This window comes from Saccostrea cucullata, unplaced genomic scaffold (assembly GCF_032062105.1).
Source record: "Saccostrea cucullata isolate Sc308-1 unplaced genomic scaffold, CSIRO_AGI_Scuc_v1 ctg763, whole genome shotgun sequence".
NCBI lineage: Eukaryota > Metazoa > Mollusca > Bivalvia > Ostreida > Ostreidae > Saccostrea > Saccostrea cuccullata.
The window spans coordinates 20,105-45,686 of record NW_026918691.1 but is presented as its reverse complement, the minus strand read 5'-3'; the positions used below and the strand labels follow the sequence as shown (position 1 = coordinate 45,686).

Sequence of the window (25,582 nt, the reverse complement as noted above, 5' to 3'; positions counted from 1 at the left end):
TTCTGAAAATAAAACGATCAAATACAATCTACATTTATTTGATATACCATTACTTAGTGATGTTTTTTTTTTTAAATATGTGAAAGTTTCAGTTATTCCAAATAAAATAAACATAGAAGAATCCCTCCTTAAAATCTTAGGAATATCATTCAGATCTGAAAATGGGCAATCTACTTAGACTTTTTTTAAAAAATTTAATGTCTATGTTTTTTAGAGCTTTATTCTATATTTTCTGTGTCAGTGTACTTACCATGACTGAGTTACCATGATATTCAATGTGATATTATTTTTAGACCACTGGAAATTCACCTTTTTTTCAGATTTTATTGTAGCTTTTAAATGCAATATTATTAAGTATAGGCCAAAAAAAAAATTAATGATTAGTTTCTAAGGCACCGCTGCATCAGGTCAAACACTATCGCACTGATCAATTTTATTTACATATTGAAAAAGGAAATAACTCAATTAATTTTCTGTGTTTTTTTCAAGTTGAAAAAGAAAATTGAATTATTACCCTTTTCATAAATACAAACAGGTAAGGTTTGTTTTTTTTTTTTAGATAAACAGTACATTTCTTGTTAATACAGTATTTAATGAATTAACTTTGTTTGGAATAACATTATTTAAAGTTGGGTGCATATTATAATTAATAAGAGAACAAAAAAATAAGAATCAGTTGATATCATCATTTTGTTAAACGACTGACATGAAAAAAGGTATAGGTCTAACACCTGCTTAAAAAAACAAACAAATTTTTTTCCTGAGAAACTATTAATTAATTTTTTTACGGCCATAGTATTAGTATTTTTAAGTATTATATATTCGTGGTCCTTGTTACATGTGTATTCAAAATAAACTCTTTTTGTATTTATAATATATAATGTTTCATGTCTGTTTTGGTAAATTATGTGCAATAACTTTATATTAAATTCTTAAAAACTGTAATTTATTGTTTTACTTAGTAATTAAACACGAAGAAGAAATGCAGTTTATTTGCTCAGTTTGGCAATTACATATCAAAGGAGCCAGTGTTTAGAAAAGCGAATAGAAACAACAGCCATGCGTATTGGAAATTTTGCCCAAAAAAAATTTTTTGATTTATACGGTTTTTATTTGGCGTGATTATTTTTTACGATTTAAGAAAAAATGGTAATTTTTTATGTCATATAATTGCCGACATAATATTCTGCGTGTTTTATATTTTGCGATTCAAAAATGCATAAAAACACATGAAAATCTTGTGCTACCATTACAAAACATCACAGGTAACTTTTCATTTCATATCGGACAAAAAGACCTTGATGTCTAAAGCTACAATCAATAAAATTCTATTTCTCTAAAACTTTTTTTTTAAATTTTATAGTGTGTACATGTTAATCAATTTTTTTTACATGACCCTTTATAAGACTTCAAAGAAAAAGATTCTTTTAAAGTAAACTTAAAATTGTTGCATGAAAACTTTCAATTTCAAGCTTCATGTTGAGATTTTTCAATAAAATAATTTTAAAAGTTATCCTTCCTGACTGAAGATTGGATAACCTTAAAGGACAGTTGCAGTGATACAAGTAAACTGAAACAGGTGATGGGCGATTAAGGCGTCAAATATGTCGAGTAAGGATAAAAACATCCAAGGATTAATATTCAATTTGTTTAAATTTAGTATTCTTATGTTAAGGGTGACGTTTTTAACATTGCAAACATAAAATTATTACCAACAAAACTTTTTCTTCTGAAAAATTCATCTATGGTTTTTAAAATGTGTTTGAACCTAGAGTCAAAATATATTCCCCAGTTATCATCATTATAAAAAAGCAATTTTGATTGCTCGTGAAATAGTTTCATTTTTTATAGTACACATTTCGATACAGATCTTGTAAGATTTTAAAATGCACAAAATGACAAAAAAAAACAAAAAAAACGAGACGGTATGAATTTATAAACTACATGTAACAATAAAAACGATGTAGGTGATTACTAAAGGCATTGTATCATTGATAAGTTGTAAATTCAGCTTTTAATTTAGTTCGCAAGTATCGAAAAATAACTCTAAAATGCCCTCTGCAAATGGAGGCGGGCAAATTCCAGTTTCAGTAATAGCGCCGGTTTTGACGTTTTCCTGGCACGTAAAATATGAAAATCATGAACAATGCCCGGAAAACGTCAGATATCTTGGACTAGTAGTATTAAATAATATATTTTTGAAACAAATATCATGCCCCCATAATCGAAAATTCAGGGTATATATCTTTACACTGTCAGTCCGTCTGTCCTAGAAAACTTTAACCTTGTCCATGACTTTTGAGTTGGCAGGGCTATGACTTTCATATTTCACAGATGTATACATGTACCTTGTGACAAAACCTTTCTTGGGGTAACACCAAATTTGACCTCATGACCTTGGCCCAATTTAAATAAAATATTTCAAACTTTAACCTTGGCCATAACTGTTGGACAGTTGGTGTTAGGGCTTTCATACTTCATATGTATGCTCATTGAGACCCTTCAATGGTCATAAAAAATTTTACCTTGACCTTAGAGCCTGACCCACCTTTTGAAAACTTTAACTTTGTCCATAATATTTGAACAGTTAGAACTACAGAAGCTAGCACTTTCATATTTAATTGGTATATTACTTGTGATAAGACCTGTCTCAGGATACCACCAAATCTGACCTCTTGACCTTGACCTTAAGGTTTGACTTGCATTTAAAAAACTTCATTCCTTCCGTGAGGCTGTGAAAGGGGGCATCAGTGTTTCACAAGCACATCTTGTTTTATATTCAATTACTTATTGTATATTGATTGATCACTTTACAAAAGTTTATTTCATAAAAACACATTCATTCATCATAATAAAAAAATTATTTTAAAAAAAATAGCAACTTTCTCGCGTAACAGTACCATGCATACAAAAAACAGATAAAACCTGTATAAACAGAAATGTCACATTTCATTTTAAATGTCATGATAAAGCATTTCCTAAATAAATATAAACAAGAGGCCCAGGGGCCACAGCGCTCACCTGAGCACATTGGGCTTGAATTTAAACCCCCCCCCCCCCCGGCATTCATCATTTGAACAAACTAGAATCTACACTACCTGAGGATGATTCCATATAAATATCACTAGTCATAGCTTTGAAGTACTTGAAAAGAAGATTTTAAAAGATTTCCATATATATCCCTATGTAAAATTTGGGTCAGCCATTTTGGCCCCACCCTAGCTCAAGGGGTCATGATTTGAACAAACTTGAATCTACACTACCTGAGGATGATTCCACATGAGTTTCATCTTTCCTGGCCCAGTGGTTCTTGAGAAGAAGATTTTTAAAGATTTTTCCTATATATTCCTATGTAAAACTTGGGTCGGCCATTTTGGCCCCACCCTAGCCCCGGGGGTCATGAACAAACTTGAATCTACATTACCTGAGGATGATTCCACATGAGTTCCATCTTTCCTGGCCCAGTTGTTCTTAAGAAGAAGATTTTTTAAAAATGCTATTAATTTTTCTCTAATTCATAATTATCTCCCCTTGGAAAAGGGCGTGGCCCTTCATTTGAACAAACTTGAATCCCCTTCACCCAAGGATACTTTGTGCCAAGTTTGATTGAAATTGGCCCAGCGGTTCTTGAGAAGAAGTCGAAAATGTGAAAAGTTTACAGACAGACGGACAGACAGACAAACGGATGCCGGACAAAATGTGATCAGAAAAGCTCACTCAGGTGAGCTAAAAATAAAAGTAGCTTTCAGATACTTAAATGAAAACAATTCTCAATGATTCACTCATATGGAAAATTTTTTGTTAAAATATGAAAAATGGTCCTTTTGTCCTCTTTAGTATGTGTATGCAGTTTCACAGGAAAATAATTAAAATATTTAAAGAAAATTGTACAGATTTTACATAAATGATACTTAAATATTAGATAAAATGTTAAAGGAAATTGTGCTATAATTAGATTTATAATAAGTTTTTTTTACTCTTATAAGTCATTCTTCCATAAATGAGAGAAATGTGGTGATTTAATGAAAATCTGATGAAAGAGGAAAGTTCATTCTTTATATTTTAGTATAATGTATCTAACAGTTTGGCTAATGAATTTGTGTTTTGAGCTCTAAATAATGATTAATGCATTGTATCGACAATATAAGTTTTATGTGCAGCTACTTTTCATCTCCATCTACCACAATGAACAACCGTATTACAGCAGATACATATGAAGATCCTTCAATTTAAAACTTTCCATACTGTTTCCAGTTCCAATCAGTTGGTCATTCTTTCTTGTGTTAAGTACACCGAGTCTCCTTTCTTGTTCTGCTGAGGATTTCACTATAAACTTCTTTAATATTCATGGAAAATAAAACTTTAAAAACCTGAAAATAAGAGAAGAAAAAATAAAGGGTTTTTTTTTGGCACTCAAAAATTGGAGAATTGGTGAAGCAGAATAACAAAAACAAGAACAAATGCATATAGACACTGTCTATAAGACCATACCACCACAGTGATTCCTTTGTTGTGTCCTCGGCGACGTTGATCTCTTTGTTTTTATCGTACAGCAGGTTGACTGTGACGTTGGTATACAGAGGTTCCTGGGATTTACTGAGGACTTTGTAGGTCATCGTCTTAGGGCTGTGGAGTCCGTCTTGTAACCATCTACCTCTCCAACCCAGAAAACGCTCGTATCTACAAATCAGTGTTATCTCAAATTATGTGTTTATAAGAAAAATTTTTATCAATTCTAAAATTGCTAATATTTTCTGATATATACGGACAACAGAGAAGTGAGCTGCAAAAACATTATAATAAAAATTTTTATAATAGAAAAAAATTATTGATTTTTATTGTGATATTTATTTGAAATTATCAATCTTATGCATTGCTTTATGTTTTTATTATGTACCCATTTTCTGATCTGGACTCCTTTTTGTGTCGCACCATCTTATATCTTCCTATATGTTCTGGAGGTCTGGTTAATAAATATCCTGCTTCTTGTATTCTGAAGAAAAATTATTTTTAAACTTTCCTTAACTTAATACATGTACATGTATGAAGCAATCTTTAATACTATTTTAATTTTAAACAAAGATGGAACTACAAAAAAAGACAGTATTTTTTAATTAGATTTAATATTACCAGTAGATTTTGTAACTGCATTTGGAAAATTTCATTGTTTTCCATTGGATATTAAATGGAAATAAATGAATAATAGCTGATGTTCCAAGATTTCAGCACTACATCAATAAATCTAGGTTGGCCTGCTTATATCAAATTTTTATCCTCCCCTAATTTTGTTGAAGTACTTATTCTTTACTGATTATGAGTAACTGATAAGTACCGGTATAATGTCAGTTAACTTTCTGATCTGGTTACCTTGCTGAGAGATCATCATCTTCATTGCCCCATCCCCAGTAAGAATTGGCGTAGCCATTGATGACTTTAAAAACATCCTTCTTCATGGCAATTACACCTCCAGCATAATTATAGTACATCACACTGAAAAGTATCAATTTTGTTTCAACCTGCTTACAAGGAAATTTTCAGCATGCACAGGAATCATTATGTCTCAGACTTTTATAAATTTTAAAAATTCCAATTTCTCAACTTTCATGAATCACTCTGCTGCCTAGATATTACTACAAACTAATTACATGTACAGGAATTCTCAATTATTTTAATTAGATTTATCAAATATTAAAGCTATGTTGGTATTTCAATGGTTAAAGAAAGGGAAAAGTGTAAATTAACAAAATACATACTGGTATCGCATTTCATCAATGGCAGATGATAAATGTCTGGCATGATCATCACAAATATAGAGATTTTTATTATTTTCAGGAATCATGTCTACATCATGGAAGACAAAGCAATCATACTGCTCCTCCTTAAGTGCCTCTTTAAATCCTACATTCATCAACTTCCCTCTGTTAAAGCTGTCATTGGTAGCCTTCAACCAATGTAAGAAATATCATTAAACATGCAAAATCAATAATAAAGGAATTAATTAGCATATTTTAAATTTGAATTCAACTCAAAAGTCATTTTTTTTTCTGCCAAAATATCAATTTATTCATACTCTTTTCAATTTAAAGAGTATGGGTTAAACTTAAGCAAAGTAAATACTGGACAATGTCAGAAAATGCTTGAGGGAAATCCTTGAAAATTAACCATAACACAGAGTAAAAAGGAAAATCGTACACACCTGTTCTATAACAAATATTTTATAATGAATATTCTGCCTCCTCAACATGGGATGAAGCCTAGAGAGCAATAACTTTAAATGAAAATATCGGTTTCTGTATGGTACAATGATAGCAACTTTCTGGTATGATGTGCAGCCCTCTGGTTTCCATGTCCCTCCTTTCTGCACCAGTGGATTCTTATGTTGTATTGCGGTTAAATCATGGTCATGAAAAATGTCAACATCTTCTACTCCTGAAAAAATAATAAAACTAGATCCCAAACATTTTATCAAATCTTAACTTATTTTGACCAAATTAAAAAAAACCATGACAAATTCTTCAACATCAGAAATTACATATAACAATATACAGCTGTATTGAGTTAATGGTTTAAACTACATTTTAACATGTTAAACTAATGAAACAAATATATCCAATGATTCCATTTTATCAGAATTTAATGTGACTTCATTTCACATGGCTGAATACCCTTTATAGCTTACACTAGTACAGGAAGTATGAGTACAGCAGGGCTCAACATTAACTTTAAAATTATCTAGACCCGTCGGAGCAGTACCTGAAAAATTTACTAGACCTGACCTAATATCCATGGTTTACTGAATAAATATTAAATCTGAAAAAAAAATTATCATGAAGAGAAAAACCCATTAATCGGATAACATTGTCAATGTAAGCAAATTGATGCTTATCATTTAACTTGGTTTTGCTGCAAAGAAAATTAAAGAAAATAAACATCTAGTTCTTTTTAATAAATTCAAGAAAATATCAGAATGGGAGTTGTATTTCAATTCGATTTAGTTCTATGACTGCATGGTTAAATGAAATCAAACCATGCAACAGTTGTTGTAAATGACCTAGCAGGAAGGAAAAATCTTGGTAGAGTTAGCATTAAAGAGAAAGTCAAATGACAGCACTATTTATGAAATATTGATATGTATACTACATGTACTATGGAATAAAATATTTTGGTTTCCTGTAATCATGGTAATATTAGCCTAAAAACAAGGGTTGGTCAGTAGATTATTTTTTGGCTTAATAAGATACCTCATAAATTGAGAACTTCCCAGTTTAAAACTTTTATTTTCACTTTCCATAATGCCTAAGTAATGGGTTCAAACATCCCGCACTGAACTAACCAGGTGTGATATTTACAGTGGACATCCATCATGGCTGTCTTGCGTAGAAAACGAAGTTCCAAAAGTTATGGGGGATTGCTAACTGAAATCCAGTCAAAGCGCCCCCTAATAAAACCGTCCCAGTCAAAGCTTCCCCTGATTTTGGTCAAAACACCCCCTGATATTGGTCAAAGTGCCCCTATAGATTTTACAGTAAAATGATATTACAAAACTTCCCCCAAATATTGGTCAAAGCGTCCCCTGATTTTGGTCAAAATGCCCCCCGATTTTGGTCAAAGCGCCCTTTAGAATTTTACAGTTAAATGATGTTACAAAACTGCCCCCCAAATCTTGGTCAAAGTGTCCCCTTATTTTAGTCAATGCGCCCCCTGATTTTGGTCAAAGCGCCCCCTTACATTTCTTTCTTAGATAAAAAAATCGTCTGGGAACCCTCCCCAAGCAATGGTCAAAACGTCCTTGATTTTGGTCAAAGCATCCCCTGAGTTTTGGTCAAGGCGCCCCTTAATATGTTACGGAATAAAACTGTTTTGTATTTATAATATTATCATTGTTTTGCAGTTACCTAAAAAAGTAAAAAAATATATTAGGGGGCGCTTTGACCAAAACCAGGGGACGCTTTGCCCATTTCTTGGGGACAGTAAAGATTTGTTTATATAAGATATTTTTTCTATGAAAATATGTTAGGGGACGCTTTGACCAAAATCATGGGGTGCTTTGACTAAAATCAGGGGACGCTTTGACCAATATTTGGGGGTGGTATTTTTTCTTTAAAAATCATGTTAGGGGGTGCTTTGACCAAAGTCAGGGTCGCTTTGACTAAAATCAGGGGGCGCTTTGACTAAAATCATGGGACGCTTTGACCAATATTTGGGGGCGGTATTTTTTCTATAAAAATATGTTAGGGGGCGCTTTGACTGAAATCAGGGACACTTGGACTAAAATCACCAGGGACGCTTTGACCAATATTTGACCAATATTTGGGGGCGGTATTTTTTCTATAAAAATATGTTAGGGGGCGCTTTGACTAAAATCAGGGGACGTTTTGACTAAAATTAGGGAACGCTTTGACCGGGACGTTTTTCTTAGGGGGCGCTTTGACTGCCTCCCTGCTAAATGATATAATAATGATCATTACTTTTTATATTTAAAGTGAATGTTGACTAGGTTGGCATATTTTATGTTTCAAATATTGTATCAGCTGATTGATAAAACACAGATTTGGCAGAAAAAAATCCACCGGCTGCATGTTGAGTCGGTTGGATTACATTTACAGCAATAGGCCTACAGGAAACAAACATTATTTTTGTTAAGTATATGATTTTTTAGTTGAGATCAAAAAATGAAAGTGAAACCTGATTGAAAAATCATTTGAACTTTGGTCGAAATATTTTTACACGACCAGTCGTAGTTAGAATAATCTAACTGTGTCATGGTACAAGCCCTCACCACAGTTAGGATACGTCCCATATACTTGCAATGTAGCAAATCGGAGCGGATCCGCTCCGAAACGATTTTGAAGAATATAAAACGATTTGCAATGGAAATAACTATCAAATTAATCAAAACAAACCTTTTTGAGCTTGTTTATGTCTTTTACCCCAAAAAATAATCCATATAAAGACGAAAATCCAATTAATTTTCTCAACGTTTTTCTCTCGCTTCAAATTTACCTGCCATGTTTACAATTCGGAACTCTCCAAGAGTGTTGGTAGCAAATGTACAGTAAATGTACTAGTACGAGTTATCGCCCGTGTTTCTTTTGCTACATTACGAATACACGTAACGAATTCTATCGTTAAACCGGGTCTGTAGGACATTTATCATTTTAACGATAGAACATTCTATCTATGTTGAGCCCTGCAGTACATAAGAAACTGATGTTATTCATACCTAGGGAATCCCAAGGAATTCTACACAATTTATCTGCCTCTTCTTTTTCAAGTAAGTGGTATTTAATAAGCGTAGTTGGTTCAGTAAATAAACAATGACTTCGATAATTAAATAATGCAAATGTCACAAATCCAATATAAATGACAAACACTGCTAAAGGTACGCTTCTCTTCCCCACTGCCAAAAATGACACGGCATAGCGCCTTGAAATTGTAATCTGAAATTTAAAAAAAAACTTAAATACGGTTAGAAAAATTGCTTGAATAAAGGAATTTGTAATAACAAGGGTAGTTTCTTTGAAACTCCTTTCAACCTAAATCTTACCATCACTAACGTCAGGATTTTATTTACTACTCTTCATCGGAAATTTTATTGGGAATGTAAATTTAGAATTGAATATGAAAAGCATATAGATTTCCGGACAAGGAAAAAAAAAACATGCGCGGATCTAGAAAAGGGATGGTGTTTCGCCCCTGGATTTTTCCAAGTTTAATTTATAGATTAAAGTAACTCAAAATGATTTTGGGCCTCTTTTTTCATAGATAACAATAAATGCTACGGGAAACGGCTGAAGAACATGAAGAATGATCAATCTATGAGGCAATTATTTAAAAAGCGGCAAAATCTCCCAACACTCCCCACCCGACCTATGACTGAAATCACAGGGGCTATCTACCGGAGTGTAATAATTATTTATTTAAAAAAAAAAATCCTAAACAGTAATAAAAAAACATTATTACCATATATGGTTTTTAAAAATAAATAATTATTACACGCCGGGAGCAAGCCCCTGTGATCATGGTGTTGAAATATGATTTTCGGGATTGGCGAAATTATGTATTATCTTTTTTTCCTCCTGAAAAAAAATCTTGAATCCATGCATATTTTAATGTCCTTTAGATACATGGGCGTCGAAAGCAAATCGAAAGTGGGGGGGGAGGGGGGGGGGGGCTAAACCAGCAAAAAGGTAAATCCCAATTTTCAATGCCAATATACCGGTAATGTCTATTTTTGCGAAAAAAGTGTATGAGATGTTCGGATTGAAGCTGTTTTAATACCTTGTGAACAGTGATGAAAAAATTGTTGTGTTTAAGTTTAAAAAAAAATTACGCACCGATTTATAAGGAGGAACACACATTTAGAGACGGTAGCAAATCCTAGAAGTATAAACATGTCAAACAACTGCTAAACGTACATGTACTAAACGAATGATTAACAAATTGTAACATGTAACAGATTTAGTCGAGAGGAGGGGTTTCCGGGTCCCCCTTCCTGGGGGATTAGTTTATACAATAATCGATAACCAAGTTTTGACCCCGTAAAAAAAGGAAGCCCTCGAATTTTCTTAATTCGCGGTTTCATTTGTTGTGTCCATTAGTTCCATAACCCCCACCCCCCAAAAAAAGGAGGGGGGGAAATAAATGAATTGTTTTGAATTCGTTATCAAACTTTATATGTCGTGTATGTTAAGTACTAGAAATTGATTTTTCACATTTTTCTTACGAGAAACTTGATATTGATTTGATATGATCAGGCATTTATACATGTAGCCATGCATGACAGCCGAATGACCCTATTTTTTTCTTTTTTATTTTCCGCCGACCTGTACAAATACAATCACAGGTACGTGGACTGTTGTTTTTTTTTTGTTTTTTTTTAAAGTATATATACTAGTCCAAGCTTCGGAAGGTGTTATTTAATTTTAAAAAAATAAAACCTGGAGGGTTTGAACACACAAAAAGAAATGGCAAATGGCAAGCGACTCTTCAATGAACATTACATTTTAATACTCAAAAAAGAAAGATCAATGTGAGGATTTCATAGCTACAACTAAACTTTGAGTATGTATCAAAATACCACCTGTATTCCAAGCCCAAATGATTTTACGTAATATAAAATTATATATATCAGTAGCATCGGCTTTGAAAACAATCAGGGGAAAAATCAACTATTTTAACTTATAACTTACATGAAAAATATTGACAAGCAAAAATAAAGTGTATGTGTGTGTTTGTTTGTTTGTTTGTTTTTTTTTTTTGGGGGGGGGGGTGTATCAAATTGTCCAAAACTCGAAAATCCTATTATGTTTGGGTGGGTGGGGAAGGGATGTTGGTGTTCCACTTCCTTCGGTATTAACTTTTATACACATTGTATTCATAGGCATACACTACATCACCAAAATTTAACTATACAGCAACAAAAGGGATGAGCATTTTCAATAGTAGAGAATATGTTTAGAAAAAGTGTCCCCTCCCCGTGTATATTTCATGCAGAATTTTTACTGCAGATTGATAGAATAACTGTTGTACATACCTTAGTCCAAACAAAAACTACATGGTCTCTTTTACTCAATTGCAAGTAACACAGGGAAGTATCACCTAATACATACATATACATCCATGTAAAACAATATTTGATGTAGAGTAAAGGAGATTAATTTTCTATACAACAAAATATCAGTGATCAATACTCCATCTAAAATATCATTTATTACTGCTATTAATAATGCCTTTAAGATTACTTGTATATGGTAAAGGGCATGGCAGAGCCATGCATCCTCCCCCCTCCCACAGAGCATACATATCTATCCCCTCCCCTCCCACAGAGTGTGCATATCTATCCCCTCCCCTCCCACAGAACATGCACATCTATCTTCCCCCTCCCCTCCCCCAAAGCATGCACATCTATCTCCTCCCCTCCCCCAAAGCATGCACATCTACCTCTTCCCCTCCCCTCCCACAAAGCATGCATATCTATCTCCTCCCCTCCCATGGAGCATGTACATCTATCCTCTTCCTTCCCACAAAGCATACATATCCATCCCCTCCCCTCCCACAAAGCAAGCACATCTATCCCATTCCCTCCCACAAAGCATGTACATCTATCCCCTCCCCTCCCACAAAGCATGCATATCCATCCCCTCCCTTCCCACAAAACATGCACATCCATCCCCTCCCCACCCACAAAGCATGCACACCTATCCCCTCCCCTCCCACAAAGCATGCACATCTATCCCCTCCCCTCCCCTCCCACAAAGCATGAACATCTACCCCCTCTCCTCCCAAAGGGCATGCACAACTATCCCCTCCCACAGAGCATGCATATCTACCCCCTCCCCTCCCACAAAGGATGCACATCTATCCCCTCTCCTCCCCTCCCACACAGCATGCATATCTTTCCCCTCCCCTCCCATAAAGCATGCACATGCAAAAGGTCAACCAAACACACACACTATTACACACAAGGGGTTATTATAGAGGGAATAATAAAGATAACCAAAATTCCAATGTAAGTGATTTATATCTCTTTAATAATGTAAATAACAGAATATATTCCTACAATCATTCATCAATAACAATAAATATATCACAATTTTGTATACAGTGTCTGTATCACAGACATCATAAGTAATAAGAAATTCATGCTCATAACAGAATCAAGCATGATCCATAAGCATCAATTAAGGGACAGAACTCCAGATATCCTTACAGTCCTTTAATTACAGGGTTTTTTTTAAAATCTAATTAACAACTACTCATAAAATACAAAATTATTTCCTCTAAATACAAACCGTGAATCCATATGCCAATAATCATCAATTATTCATGTACAATTAAATTTGATCTTTAAAAATAAAATGACATTTTTTTTTTCTTAATATTTTTAAAAAAAATAATCAAAACACTCATTTCTACAGTTTAAAATGATATCTGTATTGTACGTCTTTTTAAAGCAGTGCAAAATATCTATGAGCATATTCCACTAAAACTTACATTGTGGTACATACATACCAACATCTGAAAACACACTTTTCAAAACGAAATACAAAATGCTACATTACGAAAAACTAAAATACTTTGGTTTAGTAGCACAAAAGTGTATTAAAGTACATGCACAATAACTTCATCAAAAATTAATGCATTGATGATATCAGACAGTCATTAAATACCATTCTGCTTATAACTTATAAATAACGGACGGAATTCAGAAATCCATATCAAAATTAATCTTTGTCTGGAAAAAAATGTTCCAGAACTCTACATCCATAAAATTCCATACTTTATGGGAAAATATCTCTAAAGACAATAAATCATTACAAGTTCAAATTTATCAGAAAATACAAAAATATGACAAAACATTATACTTTCTTTTGTTAAGTTGCCACAAAAATAAATCAGCAGTTTCTTTTATTTTCATTAATTTAATATACTGTCAGAGAAAATTCAGACATTGTGTCTATATTTACTATCATCAGTTATTATTCTCTGTATGAAAACAAACCATGACAGATATAAAAATTATGTCATTTTTATACTATAATATGAAATAAAATGGGTAAAAACTTCATTTCAGACTAGCATTTTATCACTAAAAGTGATGTACATGTAAATGATATAAGAATTGCAATTTATGATAAAAAATCAAAACACTCTTTTCTTCTCCTTTAGGTTATAATTATGCCTAAACAATTTTATTTTCTGTACAATAATTAGCACAGACTGAAAATGCATATGGTACTGTATCATTTATAAAATCAGAAACAAAAAAATCCCCAAAGTTTTCATATTCCCTTAACAAAAATATATGCCTATTCATCTTCAATCTGTTGAAGTTTCTTCTTGAGGCCAGACATGTCTGTTGCATCAGCCCCGCGGGACGGAGTGAAATTGTAAGAGTAACGGCTAGATTTTCTGGATGGGTTATCACTAATTCGTACATCTCTCAAGTTTCCTTAAAAAAAATAATAATCATGCAATAAATCTATGACATTAAAAAATGTGATATGATAATTTCATTCATATATATGTATCATATTCATATGTGATTTTTAATGCTTTTGGGAGACTGGCAGCCGCTAGTATTTCATAAACCCAAAAGCATACAAAGATAAAATTTCAGACATAACTGATACATAGAAATTATAGATTTGTTCTAAATAGTAAAATTTTAATGAAGGTGCAATTTTCCATCTCTAACCAAAAATCAAAAGCTGTTAAAATCAATTAAATACCCGATCTTTTTTTGTACTAGGATGTACTACTGTCTAGATGACAGACCACAGCAGATCACATTTATGTACAGAACAATTAAGTTTTTAATTTGATGATTTGGTTTAGAGTTGCATGTGCCCTACTTTTAAAACATAATTTTAAAAAATCTTGACTCATATTTCCAAATTCATGGAGGAACATTAACTTGGGAAACCTTTATGCAGCATCTTGAGGAAAATTAATTCAAAAATCAAATCAACCTTTGTTGAATTAATAGAATTGAGAAAATATTTATTCTTTTGACTTCCCCTATGTATGAAAAATACATACAAATATATTTTTTCTATCTCATTTTCCATTTTATTATCTAAGTATACTTACTTTCTAAATCTTCCTCTTCCATTGGTTTCCAGTCGAAATCTCTGGGATGCCCGGAATCGTCAAGAAATGGCGTCGGGAGGAATCCTCTCTTGGCCAGGGGATGATAGTTATCAACAGCAAAATTATAAGATAACGCTGTGTAAAGAAATAATATGGCAGAATAAATCAAGAGGAACATGTTTAACACAGAGTGAGAAAACAAATAATGTATGTCCAAAGCTCAACACATTCCCATTCCTTACTCCCTGTCTAAATTACCATCCGGAGTGAATCATATTTTGACTCTTGACACTTTAAAGTGAAACTTTTTGAAAAATCTTTGCCAAAGATTACTAGTGATATTTCCATGGGGAAATCTCACACAATGAACTGCTATAAACTACAGAATGTATAAGGAATACCTTACTATATAACACGTAGTTCAGTAGAACAATTCTTGTTTGCATTTACCACAAAAATCAGAGGAAAAGTTTTTCAAAAGACCTTGAATGGTGCCCTTAACCTTTATCACTCAAGCTTAAAAAGTATGTCAGATGCTGCATCAACTAATAATGGACAAGACCTTTTATGCATTCCAAAGGTTAGATGCATACTAAACTGTGTCAGGCTAAGCATCAATGGATGGACCATGTATCATGGGAGGTCTTATTTTGATACACTTGTCACAAATCATGAATAGCCCTGTTGCCAGTTGCTGGCCTTGAACAGAGTCACTCAAATGTCACTTAAGGTAAGATGCAGTCCTCAGTGCATGCATTAGAGGAAGCAACTAGAGATAAACCGATGTGAGTTTGCTTTGGATACTTGGGATGAGCTGATCTAAATCTAGACATACAGATCTTCTGACACACAGACACAATAACTCCAGTATAACCCCATCTTCTCTGACCCAAACAAAGAGAACAGCACCACTGTGAAGACTTTAAATCTCTGGTTAACTTCCTCTACTTACCAGCAGGGGAAGGGATCCACTTTGCCCAGTAAGGCCTTGTCTGTTTCCTCTGTTGTGGATGCCAAAATGTGGCGTTGACTTTCTCTCCTGAAACGTCAACAAATCTATGAATATCCTTATTCTGACAATAATAAAAATTTTAATATCTTGAACATGCCCCTGTAGTCTGAAATTTATTTATGTATCTGTCTGTTTATCTATAAAAAGTTTAATACTTTCCTTACCTTTTTATGGGAGGTCAACATTACCGCTACATTGCCAAAAATTTCAACTCATTACCGCTACATTTTTTCAGATTTTCTACCGATCATTACCGCTACATTTTTCCAGCCGAAAACAACTCATTACCGCTACATATTGAATCAGCCAAAAACAGCTCACTTCCGCTACATATCGATTTAGCCAGGTATGGTTCGGTCTATGAGTTCTAATCAACAGAATTCACTCACTAAGTAGTGAAGTACAATTTTGATTTGAATTCTAATCAGAATGACAATATAACGTTATACAAATAACTCTGTAGTCGAAAAGTAATTATTTAGCCTCATCTGAACATTATGACCACCATTGAGAAGTTTCTTACAAATCAAGGGAATGCCGGCTTACTTATCAATGGTTATAAATTTTGAAAAAAATAAGACTTTCAAAAACTCAAAATTGTGGAGATACGTTGAAAAGAGTTGCAAAAGCAGCTGCAAAACAGACCTCGACGTATTATTAGTATTAGATTTAATTTTCAGTGTTTTATGAAATAAAATTGATTTTAATAATAATAAAAACAAACCATCCTGCAAAGTCCTACTTTCACCTCCCCGTGGTGAGCAGGGAAACAGGTCTTGTATATGTATAGGTTGTACTGTACATGCATAAGTAGCTGATTAACGAAAGAGGCAATGTAGCGGTAATGTAAACTTTTATATGTAGCGGTAATGTAACGTTTTTTTGTAGCGGTAATGAAAATTTCGAAAATGTAGCGGTAATGATACGCACCCCTTTTTATAAGTGAATTTCTGGTGACAAAGCCCTTTTTGAGTACAAATATTTTTTACCCATGACCTTGACATATTTTAGAAAAAAAATTGACCTGCAAGACCATAACTTTCTGGGGATTTCATATATCAGCTACCGGTATTTATTTTTTTTTTTTGTGACAGGGCTTTCCTTAGCTACAAAATTTTTGACCATATGACCTTGGAGTTTCACTTTTTTTTTAAAAACAATAACCTTGCTGGTCATGAGCTGGTACATAGGTACATAGTGAAACACTTACATTTTTGTAAGAGTTTCACAAACATGTCTGATTTTTTAAATATTTGTTCAAAGAAAATTGCTTCTATGCAGATTGCATCTTTAATCCTTCTGATTGTAGTACACATATCATATCAGGACAATTAACACAGTGTTATTTCAATACCTGAGCAGAATAGTACCATAGAAGTACATTGTATAATTCAGATTTGACAATAAAAGTCAAAGTTTGGTGACAATTTAATTTTGGATATAAAATATGCTGGAGATTTATCAATAAATGACATATAATTCAAGTCTTCTGTGATACTGACCGTAAACTGATTTGACTAGTGCTCTTTGTTTCATGGCTATGACTTCAGGATCCCACATATGAAGCTGGCGTTTATTGGGATGTAGTTGGCGTAGTAGTTTCCGCCTGAAAAAATCAAATGAAAAGGACTTCATGAGAAATAAAGATTTCAGTTAAAGAATGAAATTCATGAACAGCAAAAAGTACCCACATGCTGGTAAAACAAACCTGAAACAAAGATTGTGGTTCAATATCATAATTTTAATGTAAGTGACCTTGAACTTATCAAACCAGGTTTCTAACTTGATTCAGTTTAACACTAATTTTATACTTGCATGAAAAGGTTGTACATCAAATTGTGACATGGATCGGGGTCATAACAAGTGCATTTAGGTACTAGATGCCCCCCATACCCTTCCTGGTTGTGTAATACTAATCAAGCAAATGGAAGGGGGTGGCTAAGGATATGAAATATGCACATGTATGAAAGTATAATAGTAAACAGCAATTGAAATAAATTCCATCTAAAAGTACAATGAATGTCCAAATTCTAATTACAATTCAATATCTTCAACATGGCATGAATAATAAAAAATCCTTTGCCTTTATCCACAAATTTAATTACATAAAAAACGGGCTTTTTGGAAGCCATTTATTTTTAAGGTCACAAATGATTCATGGCATATCAAACTCGGCAAAATGTTTCACACAATAGTATTTCATAAATTAACACAAATTGAATACCTACCTTTAGAAAGTGACAATTGATGAATTCAAATCATATTTTCTCTTTTATGTCTAATATGAATACACAACATTGCAATGTACCCTTCTCTCTTTTCATATAAAAAAAAGAATATCTCACTGAAATTGATTTGTCAATAGCAACGTGCACTGTTCAACGACATTCAGATTTGAATTTTACTGTACAATGTACTGCCAAGTGTGTGCGATTTTCACTTGAAGACAAAGAGTGTATTGCAATGGATTTGAGATTAAAACGGGAACAATAGCAGATTTAGCCCTTTAAACATTCACGGTCTTAACCCAAAAGTTTAGGAAAGTAGGCAGACATTATAATTAATGAAAGATCACATTTAACAGGAAATCCTTACTGTTTGATCAAGCTTTTCCTGCCTATAATTGTTTGTATTGAACATTGAAATAAATATACCGGTAGTTTTAGGAAACACAATGCAGATTAGAAAAAATCTTGATTTTAATTACTTTTGCTTTTAATATTAAATGGTCCAAAGTTGATGCCAAAACTTTTGGCCCACCCTGTAGGTATGGGTTTTTACTTACAATGTTATTAAAAAATCAATTTTGATTTGATAATATGCTGTGGATTTTATTCCAAACGCATTTATATTACGGCAGTAGGAGTTTTATCGATATCAATTAAGGCGCACCCAATAAGCAGTCACTCATAATCCTATTAAGACTCCTGTATATGGTCAATGCCATATTTCATCTAAAAGTCTTTTTCAAGAGCAAAAATTGATTCATTGAAACAACATTGAGTTTGTTGGTGAATGTAAAAGCACACTTACAACATATATAAACAAGAGTAAATGGATTTACATTCATTATTCAGCATCTGACAAAGTTTGCCGCTTAACCAATCCTGCACTGTTGATTCATCTTCAAAAACTGTACAATTATAGCTTTTAGTTCTAATAACAGAACTAATAAAAAGCCTTGCGTCTATCTGTATGATTTTTATGCGCTCGGATTGATAGATCAAATTGTATATTGTTTTTGTCCTGTCTGTCTGTTTATCTGTTTGTTAGTCTGTTTGTCTGCAAACTTTAAACCTTTGTCATAACTTTTGAACCATGAAAGATAGAGACTTAATTTTTGGTATGCATGCATACTCCACTAATAAACTCCTTCAAATGATACCAAGGTCAATGACCTTGAGACCCTGACTGTGACCTATATGCTATTTTTTTGTACCTTAATTTGCTATAACTTTTGAATCATAAGATATAGAGACTTCATATTTGCTATGAAAACTCTGCTAATCAAGTTCTTTCAACTGACACCAAGGTCAATGACCTTGTGACCTTGTCTGTGACCTATTATAGCTTTTTTCAAACTTTTTGTTAAAGATTTGGGATTTCTTAATATATATATATTTATTTATATAAGTTATAAACATGTACAGTTAAACCCCATTATCTACTTTTTGAACTTTTGTATTGGTATAATAAAACAGTTAAAAAATCTATCATTGAGGGAGTCAGCATTTTAGATTCTAGTTCCCCAAGACCAAGACTATTTCCTGAGGCACAGTCGAGGAAAATAGACCTGGCCTAGGGGCCATAAAATTTAGACAAGCTCACTTTTGATCTCAGTCTCACTTTTTCAAAAGGAATATATAGTGGAAAAGTGAGACTGAGATCAAAAGTGAGTTTGTCTAAGTTTTAAGGCCCCCAGGCAGGTCCAAGGGAAGTGGAATCTTGCTAACGCCCTCAATGATATACTTTAACTGTATCATAAGAAAGATACATGCAATGAAATACCAGGTATACAAAAAAATGATGTAATCTATGATAAAGCAATATCAGCTACCTGTCAAATTGTCTCCTTAGGAATTATCTCATAAGCATGTACTGTACACGAAATGATGATTTAATATGTCATTGCCAGCAACTTTGCTCTGCTGGTGTGGTTTCTACTTTGAAAGTGATTTAAAGCTTCAGGAGCATAGAAATTTTCAAATCTAGATTTAAACTCAAACAAATCAGTATGAATGAACTCACCATTTTTCAAGATTCACTTAAATCCAAAATCCAGCCAAGAGAAATCATTCTATCCATCTAACTGACATTAATGTATCTTTTTTTGTCATTCATAGTAAATCATGGATATAATAATCAATAGTTTTTTTTTCCTCCTTTGAATCAATGTATTGGCTCTGCAGAAAACCCTGCCTCACAGTAAATGCAACTTTTATGTGCTTTAAAAAAAGGACATGTATTGATGGGTCTCTTTAAATGACCCGCTGCTTTACATCAGAAGAAAAGAGAGCTATGAATATGATATCACTGATTCTACATTCTTGAGCAATCAAGGGCAGACAAGCTTATAGTGCTCAATCATGTTTATATATTAATGATATCGAACTCTCTGCCTGATTACATTGATTATACCAAATGAACTCTCTTTATTAATTTTTTTAATCTGTCCAATAAATTTGAACCAAATTTGAATTGTTGTGATTCTTTTCATAAAAATAATTAAACATCAAAACAAAAAAAAAAGATACAAACTTGGTCTTCAGAAATCACTTGTTACTGTTTATCACTTTTTATTGGCGAGAACTTTATTTTCACGCAATAACATATGATCAGTCTGTCTTCTTGCGAAAATTTTAATCTCGCATTTTTTTGTATTCTAAAGAATTATAGAAGCTTGTGAAAATTTTATTTCGCCTAGTTATATAAATACCAGATAGCTATTTCGTGAAAATAAGGTGTCACTAAATACAGTGGTATACAGTATAGCTTTCATTGAAATTTGTTATAAGTAGCACATATCTGTGCCAGGTTAACTACTAGATAGAGCAGCAATAGACTTCTGTTTTATATTTTAAACTTTTGTTACCCGTAACTAGCTGAATAGTCAAATAGTTATAAAATAAACAAATTGTTACCTGTAGTATTTGCGCCAGGCTAGCTGAATAGTCAGAGCAGCAATGGATTTCTCGAATTCCTCAGCCCCCGCTCGTAACCTCATGGTTCTGATAGATTGTTTGGCCACCTTCAGAATTCCAACTTGTCGCATTTTGTAGCTATAAAGAATAAGAAATCACTTGGTCACTTCATTGAAATTTATGATAACAAAAATTATAGGTCACTATATAACAACTTGATTGAATTTTGATTCATGTTTTAAGCCAGATGCTATGGCATTCACAATTTTTTTAGAGGCACCATTGATCATCATAACAAACACTTAGCAGTTGCTTAGTTTGTTTAATACCCATACAGGGTAAGGGAACACAAAATACATTTCAACTAATCAGTAATATTCAGCAATAATCAGTAGAGCCCCTACCATACATGAACCCCTGACCCTTCATATTTGATCCAAACACATTTCAATCCATTCATTCATTTCAGTATATAACAACCCCCCTCTATGGTACCCCTGACCCTGGGGCCTTGAAATTCACAATTGTGATGCCCTTCCATCATAACTATATTGGTAGTGTTATCTGCTTAATACCCTGGAGCAGAGAAAAAATTTTCAAAGATTTAATGTATTTTCATATATAATCAATAGAAACACCAGTAAACCCTGGGGCTATAAAATTCACAATTATGGAAGAATTTGCCTCATCTATATACTGTTAGTTTATTTATTTCCTAGGAGCAGAGAAGAAGATTTTCAAAGGATTCATGTATTTTCACTACATAATCAATACAGTCCCACCCTAACACCAGAACCCCTGATCCTGGGGCCATAAAATTCATTATTTTGGTCAGGTTTTTATTTTAACTATGCACTTAGTTAGTTTATTTATTTCCTAGAAATGGCAAAGAATTCATGTATTTTCACTATATAAAAGGCAATGAGAGCCCCTGTCCCTGGGGCCATAAAATTCACAATTTTGGAAGAGGCACTCTTGCTCATCATAACTATGCACTTATTAGTTTATTTAATACCCAGGAGCATAAAAGATGATTTTCAAAGAATTCATGTATTTTCACTATATAATCAATCTAACACCAGCCAATTTCACAATTATGGTACAGGCACTTTTCCATCATAACTATGTACTTGTTAGTTTATTTAATACCCAGGATAAGAAAAGATTTTCATAGAATTCATGTATTTTCACTATATAATCAAAAGCCCCGCCCTAACACATACCCTGGGGCCATAAAATTTTTTGGTAAAAAGCCTCATCATAAATATGTACTTAGTTAGTTTATTTAATACCCAGGAGCAGAGAAGAAGATTTTCAAAGAATTCATGTATTTTCACTATATAATCAATAGAGCCCCGCCCTAACACCAGAGCCCCTGACCCTGGGGCCATAAAATTCACAATTTTGGTAGAGGCACTCTTGCTCATCATAACCATGTACTTAGTTAGTTTATTTAATACCCAGGAGCAGAGAAGAAGATTTTCAAAGAAATAATGCATTTTCACTACCTAATTTAGCCCCGCCCTAGCACTAAACCCCTGACCCCAGGGCCATGAATTTCACAATTTTGGTAGAGGAATCATTGCTGATTACAATCATGCAAACAGTTTGACTGCTTGATGTCCAGGAGTAAAGAAGAAGATTTTTAAAGATTGCACTAATTTTAGTAGTTTTGGCCCCACCCCACAGGCCCCAGTGGGGCAGGGATCATGAAATTCACAATTTTTGTTCCCCTTCACCCATAGATGCTTTATGCCAAATTTGGTTAAAATTGGTTCAGTGGTTGCAGAGAAGAAGCTGAAAATGTTCAAATGTTAACGCACAACGCACGACGCACGACGACGGACGAAAACAGATAGCAATAGGTCACCTGAGTTTACTCAGGTGACCTAAAAATACCTTTATAGATAATATGTTCAGTAAAACTGACCTTAAAATCTTTTTATTCTAGGCTTGAAAAATTTTCCAAGTGAATTCAGGGAATTTCGATATATCCTCACAATTCCGACTTCAAGACATCAAAACAAACAGACCATTCACATGATCCATAACACATTTAATCATTTTATCTATAGAACATATCAGAATTAATACTTTGATGCTTCCATAAGAATAATTGATAGTGTTACCTTGTAAAGCCTTATCTCAAAAAAAGAAGCTAGAATTCAAACATAAAATCAATGAAAGTAAATCTTACAGGATTGAGAATTTGCCTTCTAAATGTTGATGAACTAACAGACGTTTAAGGTGTTTGCTGGGCTTTATCTACCTGGAGTAATATTCTGGTCAGGTTTTTATTTTGATAACACTGGTCTAATTCCTCAATGGGCATTTTACACTGAATAAGTCAATGAGAGCTATTTGGTTTTGATGGCAATTAGTGAGTGCATGATCAAGACACTTGTAATTGATATTTTATTAATTTACATAAAGTGGTTAAAATTTTATGCTTATTTCACTTTCTCTGCCAATTTCATGCATATTTTCCCCATTTTGTATTTATAACTGATAAAAATGCCTGTTTTTATAAATGATTTTATTCAATTGAAAAAAAAACCACATATCATGTTTTCTTAAAATGCCGATCAAGATTAACAGATAAACTCTCAAACTTCAAGATAACTTCTGGTCAAGCCACTTTGCTACAATGAAGCGCATTGAAGTGGTAAAATTTTCCGTTCGAATGGAACGTTTTGAGCTATATTTAGAGTGTTTATAGTCATCTTTTGACACGCCCATTTCTTTAGAAATTGATAAAACGGTCAAGTTGTTTCTTCAAATACCTGTAGAACAGGTTTTCCATAAATATAATAGCCAATCAAATTGAGGATCTAAATAAACACCGAGTAAACACGTGTTCGACCGAAACATTTGTTGTGGTAACTTCAATAGACATGATAAGTTCAAAAATATGTACATATTCGTTGCAATTTGTGTTTAACAGAAGCGAGTCTCTAACTCCCTCTTCTATTTTTTTTTAAAGCTCCATTTCAGTGTAACTCATGATGCTTGTCGCGAAGAATGGGATGTCCTAAAACTACGACGAATATTACTTTCTCGTTTCTAAAAATATGGGCGTGTCATTATATATATATATATATCCAAACGGAGAATTTTACCACTTCAATGCGCTTCATTGTAACATATAGGTTATCTTTTAAAGTGTTTACAATCATAATTTTTAACTATAATTTGGTACACAATACAGTTGAACTTTGTTATCTTGAACACTGATAACTCAATAAAGTGCCCCGCCACAGCATGATACGCCCGTCAAATATTGTTCAATAATCATACATTGGTTAGGATGCAAGAAAATCAGGTAGCCTTGATTAACAGATTGACACAGATTTCAATTATCTAATTTCCATTTCTTATTATACATCTGTAAGAGACTTACAGTGTAGGGATTGATTATAACAAATAATACTAGTGAGACATGACTGCAATTTGTCGCAAATATATAAAAATTGAAATATAATTTTTTTTTTTTTTTTCAATGAACACATGTATAATTAGTTTTAATCCACAGGCACCTGACGTTACTTATTTTTCTTTTAATAAAAAAAATATACACATACCGAATAATAAACAAGGTACCCATCGAAACCCGCCATCTTGGATTTTCGAAGTAGGTCATCACTTGTATTTTCGTCTGAAACTCCGTCAAATAAATTCCCTGCAACCATATTCTTTCTGTAGCCAGTCTTTCGAGGTCTAAACTTACGGACACTGCAGCCAGAAAGGCACATTACACTTGCAAATATTGAAAATCCCTCATCAAACTCGACCTACTGCTTCAACATTCCGATCAAAAACATACGACTTGAAATTCTTAGGGAAAGCCCTTTTTTGATTGGTCAATATATTTGTGCCATTTATTTTTAAAAATAACCGGCGAAAGTTAGTATATATGAACAATATTTCAGACAATAATACAACGTAATATACATGTATTCTTTTTATTTCTCTCAAAATAATTTCGATATAGCTTGATTAATAAAGCGATTATGTTTTGTAAATGTCGAAGATCGGCCTGATCATGCTAGCTGATCAATGAACATTTTTGAGACAAATTGAGTTGGTTGTAAGGCCCTACTTACATGCACTAAATATAATCAATAACACTGTCATTATTGATGCTCTGATTGAGCGCTATCCGTGCAGAAGATTGACTTTATAAGTATGTACGCACGTGTGTGAGGGGGGGGGGGGGTCCACACTAAAATTATCCCAGGGAATGTTGAGATCTGCAATTTTATGTATTGCAATAAAGTAGTGACATGGTGACATTTTAATTTTTTTCTTGGTGACAGATTATACATATACATGTCGCGTAGGCTTATATTTGATTTCATTACATATCCTTTTTTCAGTGTGATCCCTCTCCTTTTTCAATAAAGCATATGCCAGGTATATATGTATACATATATATAACTGGATGGTTTGCAGTCTATTGTTTTTTTGAAAACGATTCAATTAACTCTAGATGATTTGTTATTGATTTTTTTGTAAGCACCCCCCCCTCTCTTTAATTCAAAATTGTTTCAAACGCAACGACCTGTATAGATTAATATAGTATATTTTACAGGTATATTTATAAGAAGTGTTTTATTTTTCCCATTTTGCATTTTTTTCATTTCTATAATCGAAATATTCATTAAAATTTCAAAGTAATTATGACACCCCGCTTTAGATCCACCACAAAACTTACAAATACGGAATTCCCATTAGCATATTGATGTAAACTTCCGGCCCCCTTTTGGCGATTTCTCGGAATGTTGAAGCAGTAGGTTGAGTTTGACGAGGGATTTTCAATATTTGCAAGTGTAAT

General features: G+C 33.2%; 1 protein-coding gene across 1 annotated transcript in view; it reads right to left on the bottom strand.

Moving 5' to 3' along the window:
- Positions 1–1,923: 1,923 nt before the first annotated feature.
- LOC134269724 (inversin-A-like) overlaps positions 1,924–25,582 on the bottom strand; it is a gene marked incomplete at its 5' end in the record, with an annotated part of 43,758 nt that continues 20,099 nt past the window's right edge. The window contains 11 exon segments of the mRNA XM_062751932.1: positions 1,924–4,370; positions 4,492–4,680; positions 4,898–4,993; positions 5,368–5,490; positions 5,754–5,941; positions 6,197–6,426; positions 13,904–13,954; positions 14,596–14,730; positions 15,548–15,634; positions 17,110–17,213; positions 20,749–20,886. Of these exon segments, the coding sequence (XP_062607916.1) occupies positions 4,346–4,370; positions 4,492–4,680; positions 4,898–4,993; positions 5,368–5,490; positions 5,754–5,941; positions 6,197–6,426; positions 13,904–13,954; positions 14,596–14,730; positions 15,548–15,634; positions 17,110–17,213; positions 20,749–20,886 (1,366 nt within the window).